This window comes from Hoplias malabaricus, chromosome 14 (assembly GCF_029633855.1).
Source record: "Hoplias malabaricus isolate fHopMal1 chromosome 14, fHopMal1.hap1, whole genome shotgun sequence".
In the NCBI taxonomy this organism is placed as follows: domain Eukaryota; kingdom Metazoa; phylum Chordata; class Actinopteri; order Characiformes; family Erythrinidae; genus Hoplias; species Hoplias malabaricus.
Window position 1 is genome coordinate 25,450,933 of NC_089813.1, and position 11,647 is coordinate 25,462,579.

The 11,647-nt window shown below is 39.8% G+C and overlaps 1 protein-coding gene across 1 annotated transcript; it reads left to right on the top strand.

The window, feature by feature from the left end:
* Window positions 1-257: 257 nt before the first annotated feature.
* znf608 (zinc finger protein 608) lies at window positions 258-11,312 on the top strand. Its single transcript, XM_066643643.1, has 7 exons — window positions 258-935; window positions 2,471-2,606; window positions 3,775-3,862; window positions 6,681-8,934; window positions 9,268-9,655; window positions 9,754-9,893; window positions 9,983-11,312. Exons 1-7 carry the CDS (start codon window positions 291-293, stop codon window positions 10,145-10,147), a joined length of 3,816 nt encoding a protein of 1,271 aa, XP_066499740.1. The 5' UTR covers window positions 258-290; the 3' UTR covers window positions 10,148-11,312.
* Window positions 11,313-11,647: the final 335 nt, after the last annotated feature.

The following is an 11,647-nucleotide window of genomic DNA, read 5'->3' on the forward strand; positions in this document are numbered from 1 at the left end:
CCCGCCTTTTTTCTGGACACCTTCTTTGATGACTTCCTAGTGAATAGCCTCGGGTTTCTTTTGAATAAGCAGAAACACTGGGTGGGCTCGTGCTTAATCACTAGCTTATATTATAAAGCATATAAGAGAAGCTCCATAGCTTATGCTGAGGGAGGGGGGGTCAAGTAACCTAAATATAATGTGGTATTTTAGCGACGGCGTTTTCGCAATGAAAACAATCGAGACGTTAATACCCTCCCATCCTGTCGATTTGGGATTCAACGGCGCTGCTGTTTTGTGCGCGGACTCCTATGTGGAGGATGTCAGTCAGCTCCTCGGTGGCAGCGCGGAGCGTTAGGCTGAGCGGAGCTGACGCGTACGACAGCGGCGATGAGTGGGAGATCGGACTCGGAGATCTGATCATAGACCTGGACGCCGACTTGGAGAAGGAGCGCCGCAGAGCGGAGATGAGCAGCCGCGCGCTGGCCCTCAGAGCGGCCGCCGAAGCGGGAGACGACGAGGAAGCGCGGGAGAGGGAGCGCACACTCGAGCTGGACGCTGCCCGTGCGACCCTCTGCAAGGAGGCAAGGAAATTCAAAGAGAAGCGACGGCACTCGGCGGCCGTGGTTGTCGTTGTTGACGGCGAACCTCAAGGACACGGGCGAGCGGTAGAGCTCTCGGGGATGAGCGGCTGCGATATGAGCGGCTCCTGCGCCAAAGCCAAGGAGGCGAAGAGGGGCAGGAGCCCCGGTAGAGCGCTTAAACGGGAGGCGAAGGAGTCGTCAATACGAGCGCGGAAGGACAGGCACGGCGGAGGAGACGCGGCGGTGGCGGCGGGGCTCGGGCCGCAGGAGAAGCCGTGCTATTGTGGCGAGAGCGGGGCGATGGACCCGTGCGCTATTGTTGGCGACGAGTCCGAAGGCGCCTGCTCGCCCGAGGAGCGAGCTCCCAGAACGGTAAGGCTCCCGAAAAGGCCGCGGTAGGCTATGTCCTGTCGAGCAATGCTGCCTTTTTATTCCGCGTCGTGGGATTGATGAGTTTGTTGAGATCGGTACTGATGCCGTCAGTCACGTCGGATTACAGCCCCAGCGATCAATATATGAAACCATATAGATAGCACGATGGTGTTTTAATAGCTTATAAATGGTCGGGAGTCAAAATAGCCTCGCTTTTCCCTCCCCTCACAACGCTATCTTATACTGTACGCTACATCATTCTTAGAGGATTACTGCCAGAACGATTAATGCTTTTCTGGAACACGGCAGGATGATGATGTATTCTAGTATGCCATGATGATCATTATGTACACTTTTTACGACTGTAATGTTGGACAGTATAATAAAGCATTGTGAATGGCAGGGAAAGAGAAGAAACGTGTTTAGCTATATCTTGCACTTAGTCCGATGTCTTTATTGTAAGCTATACCTTTTTATTCTTGATGATAAGCGTTCATTTTTGTTGTCATATAGCACTGGCTATTCTGAGGTACTTTATCATCTTAACATCTGGCCAGATGAAAAGGAGCCTGGCACATTTACAGCTCTGTTGATACTCTTTATCATTGGACATGGTCCCTGACAAATGGATTACTAAATGTAATAAAAGACATGCTAATTTGCAATCAGGCTGCAGGGTTTAAGGTGAGTGTCTAAGCGTGTGTGTGTGTGTGTGCATGTGTGTGTGTGTGTATGTGAAAACTGCAATCAAGAATCTCTTCTAAGCAGAGAAAAGCTGAAAGCCAACTGAAGACTGTCCAATCCATCCCTGCATCAGTCATGTTTACGAGTTGGAGTAATAATTTTCTTAAATAGGGCCAATCTTGGAAATAAAACACAACCAGGCACACCACCTCCATGTCATTCTCTACTGCAAGATAAATGAACAAGTGCCGGCCGCTTGTAAATACATCACTTCTTGGTATCCCATTGTTGTCAGCCATTTCCTTTGTATTTTGCTGGGCACCCCTTTCAATTTCTTGCTGGCTTGTTGCTATTGGAGACCTCAGCAGCATCACTCCTTCTCTTTTTTTTTTTTTTTTTTTTTTTGACAAAGGCATAGTGTGTGTTTGAAGCTGGGATGTGAGGATGTGATATTTACTGTTATAGGGTAGATAGAAGCAACCCACCACCTCCTCCACTAACTCCCACTTTAGCCTACCCATTCATATATATTGTCCTTATGTCTACTGTTTACAGGGGACATTACATTTGGATGTTTTGGGAAATTTTATATATATATATATAGATAGATAGATAGATAGTGTGTTTGTGTGTATGTGTATGTGTGTACTTTGTGATATATATTTAGACAATTCTACATTTAAGCAGCATATTAGTCATTAAAATATCAGAAATAAACATGTTAATTTATTCCTTTAGAAACACTTCAATCATGTACATTACTAGACAAATAAGGACATGTTATGATTGGGTTTTATAAGCATTTTTCAACATCCACTGTGTTCCTACTCTGTTCTTTTCCATTTTATCAGTTAACTATAAAAACCAGGTCAGTGGGGACCAATACCCAAGAGGCTGAAAGAGCCATTGAGTCAAACTACATGGAGCCATGTCAACCAGGAACAAGCGTCAATTTGGAGGGGATTGTTTGGCATGAAACAGATGAGGGTAAGACTAGTTATTAATCATGACAACACTATTATGTTCCTGCTTCCAGAGTATATTTAATAGTTTAAGTAGATAAATCAAGATGGAACATCGTGATGCATGGGTCTGCATGAAGACGTGTATCACAAATACACATGAGGGGGGTGAAGGACTACTTGTGCCATAAGCTATGAACACAGTAGGACTCCATTTTCAAAGCAGCTATGAGACTGAATCACCTACTAAAGCGTTGGAGCATTTGAGGGAAGTGGAGACACTGGTTGCATATTGATTAAGCAAATTAAAATGGCAGAACACCATCTTAACAACCCTTGCTGAGATCAAGCACATAATGAATCCACACAAAAATATTTTGTGGGAAGTTATTTCAGTGGTTTTTGAGGAACCATGAACAAAACATGTATGGTTGAAGTAACACTGGGTTAAATAAGTATTTGTTTTTTTAACATTTCCTAAAGCTGTAGAAGTTACATATTAATGTAAAAATAATGTAATAATTTCTCTTGCTCTATTCAATGTGGAATGTTCACATAATCTAAAGAACAGCTTGTATCAGAAAGTGCAAACAATGCATATAGAAAACTGTCAATACAATGTTATGTTCCAACAAGACAAGATGCTCTGCAGCAGTTGCACAGGTACCTAAGGTTACAGTGCTCAGTGTAGTGTTAGCTAGAGGCCCCGCAAATTGAGCCAGTGATGGAGCTCCATTAAATACCTTTGAGATGAGTTTAATGTGGCTTTTGAGATCAAAACTAATTGTCCAACATCAGTACCCCTTGAACCTACAATTGTTCTTATAGTTGAAGGGTATCAAATACTTGCAGAAATGCTCTGACATCCAGTGCAAAGCCTTCCCAGAAGAGTACAAGCTGTTACAGCTGCAAAGGGTAAAAGTAAAATTTATTAATCAATGCTTCATTTTAGAAGAAATGTCGAATGAGCAGGTGGCTGTATAGTTTACAGATACATTTTGTATGCATTTTATTCCAAAGTGACAGATTGATACTTTTATTCTTTAGTGAGAAATTATTTGCATTCCTGGTTTCAACCACTTATGGAAGAGTTTAACTATGCATTATATCACAGAACTGTCTCTTTTTTGTTTTTATGTCTGCTATTTTTAATAGGACTTTAATAGGACAAATAATTATTTCTGTCTGAACAGGGGTCCTTGTGGTGAATGTAACATGGAGAAAAAGGACCTATGTGGGCACTCTCTTAGACTGTACCAAGCATGACTGGGCCCCACCTCGGTAACATTTCACTCTTTCTTCATTTAATTCTAAATAAAAAGCTCCTCATAAGCCTGTGTACTGTAGAGTAGTATTTTATAATTTGTCGCTGGCAAAATTATATATATATATTTTTGAACGTATGTAGATAATACAACTTGCAAATGCATTTGTAGCAATCTAGGAATATTACTATTTTTTTTTATTTTTTACCTTATGTTCCTTGCAGAATGCTTATAATTCTGTGGTATTCTTTGGCAGTCTTGTAGCCACAGCTGAATTAAGGTCTCCTAAAACTTTTTATTTCAAGTCAGGATAAAGATTGCCTCTGGTTTATTAAGGTAATATTTTTGAATTCTTGAGGTGTTGACCATTGTGACTAGGTTCAAGGAAACTTTTCTTTAGCTCCCACTTTCATTCAGGTTATGTTTGTCCAAGTAACGCTGCACAGTAGAACAGTGCAACACCACTTCTGTGTCAGCTTTGGGGTTTTGTATTGCTTTTCAATCCAGAATAATCAGCTTCAACATATATTTTGCTTGTTCTTACTCCAATTTGGAAGCACTTGGTTATTATCTACCTTCATTTCTTTTATAGACAACAGTTTGGTTAATTTTCAGATCCTAAGCTAGTTGCTAGTTGCTAATTGCTTAGAGAAATCCATTGTTGACATGTGGTGGCAAAATACTGACGACACATAATTTATTTTTCTCTTGAAAACTTGGACATAATGTCCCATTTTTAGCAAGGGGAACCTAAAATATTTCATATAACTCTTAAAGACTATGTATAATTTAAATTAATTAAACAGATTTATAATCTCAGCTAAAAAAAACACATACTGTGTAGTATGTTGTGTGACATACTTTGTATGATTGTGGAAGGAAAATGAATAGGTTTCTTTAAATTATGGAAGTCTGTAGGAGAAATAGGTTTTAGTTCTTTGCACAATGTTTGTACACGCTTTGGTTTCTTGAAAAGCAATTCATAAATGCAATATATTATTAAAATTATTATTAATATTATTACATTTTGTACTGGTTTTTACTCATTGGTGTGAGCTAAAGTAGTGGGGGTGGGCTGAGTTGGACTGATTTCGTACGAAATACGTATTTTGTCATCTCGAGCAAAATGGCCATGCAATAAATACGAGAAACTCTGATTTGTAAATACTCCTGACCATTTATTTTAAATGACAGAAGTACAAAGAAAGTTTCCAAGAATTTGGCTGTCCAACTTTTGGACAGATTGTATTTTGTACATAGAAAGTAATGTATTATGTAGTGCCTTCAACACAGTCAAAACAACTTGGGAGAGAGGCATGTTTACCACAGTGTTTCATCACATTCCTTTTTTGTTACACTTTTTACTCATTTGGGATGAGAAATGAGGACAAAATTGTTGCAATTTGCAAGTCAATTTTTTTTCCAGTTCTTGTTTGATTTTAAGCTGTTCAACAGTCCATGATCATAATGTACTACATGAGAAAGATCTGGACAGCAGACACACAGTGTCACACTGTTGTATCATGTGCAGAGTGAGGCCTGGCATAGTCCTGCTAAAATAATCATGGATTTGCCAGGAAAAACATTACCTTGAAGGCAGTAAGTGTCTTTCTAAAAAACTAATCAATGCATAAAATTCAATAGTACATTCATACATACTCAAGTCACCTATGTTATTAAACATATTGCACCTGTCTCCTATAACAGTCTGGATGATCCTTTTCATCTTTGTCACAGAGACTTCCACAGAGGCGGAGTCAGTATGGACTTATTTGACCACAACATATATTAACACTGACTTTAAGACATTCTGAAATAAGCTCGGAGCCAGAGAACTCAGCATTTCTGCCCAGGACTGTTATATGGTATTTTACCTGTGTAATTGTGTTTCAGGTCAGTTTCTGGATAAAGAAACTGACCATGGTTCTCTGAAGTACTCCCAAGCCCATGTGAATGTACTATCATAGTAGCATGACTAATTTTCATTCAGTGCTGTCAGGATTCGATGGTTACACACAATCACAAACACAAATTACTTGGGCTTTGTTTACATGGTCTGAGATTTTCTGTATGTGATTATCTAGGGTAGATAGTAAAAGTCCTAAATTCTTTGCAATCTTGCCCTGAGAAATGTTCTGTTTGAACTGTTTGATATTCTCAAGTCATTTGGCACAAAGTGGTGAGCCACAACCCATTTTTGCTTACAAAACTGAGCCTTTGTTGAATGCTTCTTTTAAACCTCTTATATTCACTTATTGGTTGTAGAAAAAACATATTTTACTTAGCACATAGCTCTGTTTTGTTCTTGTCTTCTTCTTTGTCTCTGACTTTGCCCCTCCTAGTCATTAGTGTTCCCACCTATGCCACCTTTGTGGTCCTGTGTACATACCCTTTTATTGTAGCATTTATTTGTCTGGTCTTGTATATGTGTGTTTATGTCTCCACACATTATTTCATGCTTGGTTTCTGTTTGTTCCTGTCCAGTTCTCTAAGTTTGATTGTAGTTTTGTTGCTGGTTGTTTTAAAAAATCCAACGATGTTGGACAGCAAAACATAGGAAAACTTTTCATTGTACCTTGTCAGTTAAATAGAGAATTTAAAAAATGAAAAAATAACAGATTCTAGTTTTATTTGCATTTTCCAAAAATCTACTTTTCAAGAAAATTAGTTTGGTATCTTTCAATATAAGCTATATAACAAATTTATGAAAAATCCTTATAAAAATGTAATTATGTAGCTTTAAACAGGCTTATTAGGAGCTTTTCCCATAAATGTGCTTTTGGAATAAAAGTCACATTAAAATGTACTTATGTCACATTGTTATTATTCACTAGGTTTTGTGAGTCTCCAATGAGTGATTCTGAAATGCCGAGTGGTCGTGGACGTGGTAAACGGATGCGATTGGCAGTGTCAGACCAGCCTGTTGTAGAACCTGGTCTCTCCAAGATAAGAGGTCTAACACATAAGAGACGTGGTGTGGGAATAGGCAACAAAGGCAGGCGGGGAAGTCTAAACCTTAGTACTTGTAGGACTCCTGCATACTATTCTGTGGAGGACATAAAGTCAAGCCCACTTATATGCGGCAAGAGGAAAAGCAAAGCCCCAGCCGATTTAGATTTAAGCTTAGTTTCTGAGGATGTTAGAAATGGAAATGGGAAAAGAATACGTGCCAAATCTAGGAGTGCTCCTTCTACTCCACAGGGAAAATCAGACCCAGCATTTCTGGACCAAGTGTGCGCCTCTCCAATATTAATTGATTGCCCACATCCTAACTGTAACAAGAAATATAAGCATATTAATGGGTTGCGCTATCACCAATCACATGCACACTTAGACAGTGATAGCAAGCAGGAGTTTGAGGCAGAGAGTGAGGATAGGCTCTCTGATTATGAAGAATCACTAAGCAATGTTGCCTTTGACTCTGGAGAGAATCATGATATTATTTCCAAGAAGCCAAGAGCCATGTATAAGCTAAGTTCAGGTGGATCTCCAAAGAACAGAAAATTGTTGCTCAATAGTGATCACAGTCCCACAGCAAACTCTAAGCCACGGAGGAATATGGTCGGCAAGGAGGGACCCGTTGATGACTTGAGCAACCTGCCACTTATTTCAAACATGTCTGTGGTCCTTGAGAACTGCCTCATCACAGACCGTAACTCATCTGTCGAGATGCCTAAGCTTGAAGCGGAAGGTGTCATTGATAAGAGAGAAGTGAAAAAAGAAAATGGACTTGCTGAAAGGTGTTCAGCCAAAGCTAGGGCTAACAGACTTATTGCTACTACCCCTGCACCCCCAAAGCTTATTGCCATTCCTACAACATTTCCTACTAAAATCTCTGACAGCTCATCTCATCAACCTTCTCCAACAGTTAATCTTACAAAAGCTAAGAACCTTTCACTGAAACCTATTAAGCCAAAGTTGGACATTGTTGCCCAAGTTAATATGGCAAATGCAACCATAGTTTTGAGCAAAGAAAGCAAGAGAAAGGATAAGCACAGATTAAAGGATAGAAACTGTAAAGACCCAAGAAGTCCAAAAACCGATCCTGTTTTCACAAAGGCAGATGATACAAAAAGTATAGGCAAAGACTTTTCTGTTAGTCTGTTGAAAGAGCATTTGAGCAAACAAGACATTGTTGGTGTTCCAGGTGAAACACAAGAGAGTAGAATGGCAAGTATCAGAGCTGAGGCTGACAAGGTGTACACTTTCACTGACAATGCCCCCAGTCCCTCCATTGGGAGCTCTGCAAGAATGGATTCTGGCACAATTTCAAATGGAGACAGTAATACCACCAAGACAAACAGTCCTGCATATTCCGACATATCTGATGCTGCCGAGGATGGTGGATTAAATTCAAGATCCAGAAGAAACTCAGCCCCGGACTCTAATCTGAATGGGAATATCAATCCCAAAATTCCCTGCACAATTACTCCTGTCTCTACAGTCCAGTCTTCAGTTCACAGCCATGGATATGAATCTTATGGTCTTCCGAGTTACATGCACTCAGGACCAAACAACTCTGCTCCTTTCCTCAAGGTATCCACACCTTACAGCAGAACCAAGGAGGATGTTAGAGAGTTAAATGAGGACCTGAAAAACTCAGAATCAAGTGCAGATGCCAGCTCTCAGTCACAACTTCAGTTAGCCATGACACAATCACAGACTGCTTTGGCTCAGTCCTTATACTACGGACAGTACACACGTAATGTCCCTGTAGACCAGAAAGTTTTGATAGTTCCAAATGCTCACAGACAGCAGAATGAGACATGTTGTGAGGATATGCAATACAGCAAGCAGAACAGAGTTCAAGCTAGACGTGGGCCTGAGGCAAAAGAGCGAACAAAAGAGGATACAAAACAGATGATGGCATCAACTGTGGCCATCCATAAGGGAACAAATTCGGTTAAAATCAGCTGTGCGAAGCCTGGTTTCATCTATGTAGAACTGGACAAGCATCAGCAGTCACAAGCCAAGTCTTCCCTTTTGTCAATGGCAAAAGACCAGGGGCATAACAAGGACTCGGAAGACTTCAACCCGGAAAGTCAAAACACAAAAACAAATGTGGACACAAATGTAACATATCTAAATGTAAGTCTTTGACATTACTACACATTTTCTGAAAATGTGCTTGTAAAACAGTATGACTTTTATAAATGTCTTTGATGGTAAAGAGCCCAAGGACCTTTTTGCAAGGTTTTGTAACATTGTTATATAAATTTATTAGTAATACTGATAACCTTGAAGGGATTTAAAAATGATGTGGCTAATGTTGACTTCAAGATGTCAGACTTTTCCTTTCAGCCCTTACAGCTAACACATAGCCTCTACTGTTGTATGACAATGGAACTCCCTTGCAGATGTTTAATTACATTGGTTGTAAGACTCTAATGTCTTTGACAGTAGATGTTCCTCTGGGTTTAGGCTTCAGAACCACAGTCCTGGAGCCACTCATTTCAATCCAAATATGTGAAGCAGCAAAATCAAGAGGTAAACAAGGTCTCTCAGGAAATAGGCCCAGAAAAGGTTAAAGACTGGCGCTTACCTCCTGAGCCAGAATCCAGACTGGAAGTTGAGCTTCAAAATGTAAAGTGTGAGACACCATCTGAGGACATCGAAGAGAGCACCAGAGCAGAGGTAGAAGAGTGTCCCAGTGAAAGCTCTGAAGACTCACAGAATATGAGAGGGGCAGTGTCATCTTCTCAACAGTCCTACATTCAGTACCAGCATTCCTATCCATACCTGCACTTATGTGACACCAACAACTCTTCCTTTAGGGTGATGTCACCAGCTCTGGTGCACAATTACCCAGGTAATACTGTTATGCAGTACAGCATAGATGCTTTATCAAAACGTGTTTAATTTACACTCTTCATAGTATTGTTATTCAACTGGTTACTTTGTTGTTAGGTTTCCATTACCCTCTGTATGGGAAAACAGCTGGAAGAGAGGACTCAGAGGGAACACAGAACAGCAAGCCAGTAACTGACCCCACAGCCCTGGAGCTGCTACCCCATCATAACCTTCCATACCATGGCAAATCTCCTGTGGTAAGTTTTTATCCTGCAACTCCTAATCGCACAATGCAGGTTATGCCTCAGGGACATGAGGTTTCACTCAGAGTTCTTTTCTTCTTCAGCCTGGGGAGCGGGGATCTCCAGATGAGGACAGGGAAACAGAGCAAGAGAGGGAAACCGTTCCATTTGCGCATCACCTTCACACACATCATCACACTCACCTGGGCATGAGCTACACACTTGTGTCAGGGCAGTATGACCAGTATCAAGGTGACAAGAAAAACTAAATGAACCTCAGTACCAGTAAATGTTTACTAGAAACATCATAGCTGGTTGCCGTATTTAAAATTAAAATCCTTCAATCTAATTTTTTTGTTTGTTTGTTTGTTTAACCATGTAATTATTGAAGGTCTGACTACGGTAGCCCTGGCTGGCAACCAGCAAGTTCCATCCACACAGGCCCTTTACTGTGGTATGTGTAGCCCTTATGTTTGACTGGAAATAGCCCCTGTCAGTTTACTAAGGGATTTGTGAGTACTGATTATTCATTTTACAATTCTATAAAATGATGGGGAGGTGTGAGTCCAAACATCAGGTTCCTGTCTCACACAAGGATTCATAGACATCAATTCCATGGTGTTATTCATTGCCTCCATGGGAGGCAGAAACTACTTTCTTTTTTTAATTAATGAATGTAACATTAGAGGAACAATGCAGTGCTAATAATATTAAGGAACAATGTATAGATATGTAATGGTATTGCCATAGTGAGACAAGGCTTTGTAAAATAGGCTATTTGCTTTTTGGGTGCCTGTCATAAAAGACAAACATTTAAAGCTTTCTGTAATAGGACTTTGCCTGTAAATGGCTGCATCTAGCTAGTTGTATGCACATGTATCTTTGTGTACCATAATACTGAATGTATTTGATATTTCATGACCTCTATGTGGTAAAGGATGAGTTGCAAGTGACTGTAGGGTGGATCTGTCAGCATTAACCTATTAACATTAATATACTGTTATTAACCACAGCCATTAACCGATTGTATCGTGTTAAGTGAAAGGAGTTAATCAACACATCTCAGTGCCATATAGTATTATTGTGATGTACATTTTGTACATAATTTAACAAAGCTTAACAGCAGATATTACATGCTTATGTACAGTTGTTTTCAGTGCAATGTACGGTTGTCTATCCCACCTCACTTACATGGCAAAGTAGTCCCCCTTGTTACTTGAATAGTGCTGCATTACCTAAATATGTTTACAAGTACATCTTTGGAAAAACAAGTCAGTGTTGTAGTTTGGTTTGTCCCTACTGTCCTTAGGTTTTTCTTGATGTCAACTATACAGTACCATGAAATTACAGTTGCTTTTTTATACTGTTCTTGCCTTAACACATTTGTCAATCCAAATAAAAAGTAAAGGTTGTTTGTACATGAGTTTCTCATTATTGAAGCCATAATGACATGGACAATAGACAAGGATAGTTCCAGACTTATTGATGCCCTTAAAATTCTAAGAAATTTTGTATTGCTTGTGTTTTAAATTATTAAAAGGAAAATAAATTCATTTAAGGAAAACATTTTTAAATAACCCTAGACATTTAATGAATAAAATGTAATGGCATATAGTCCCATTTGTATTTGTGTTTGTGTGCCTTCTTGAAATCTTAAGTGGCTACCTACACTTTTTACCTAAACTTTTGTTTCAGGTGACATGCAAACTGAATATCCTTATTCATCCATCAAAATTCATAAACAAGATCAGGAATACACACATGAGTTT

Bases quoted from the DNA above. Each gene is read 5' to 3' on its own strand.
- znf608 (XM_066643643.1), top strand. From the start codon at position 291: ATGTGGAGGATGTCAGTCAGCTCCTCGGTGGCAGCGCGGAGCGTTAGG. The intron at 936-2,470 runs GTAAGGCTCCCG...CCATTTTATCAG, and splicing joins AGGAGCGAGCTCCCAGAACG to TTAACTATAAAAACCAGGTC. The intron at 8,935-9,267 runs GTAAGTCTTTGA...CTCTGGGTTTAG, and splicing joins CAAATGTAACATATCTAAAT to GCTTCAGAACCACAGTCCTG.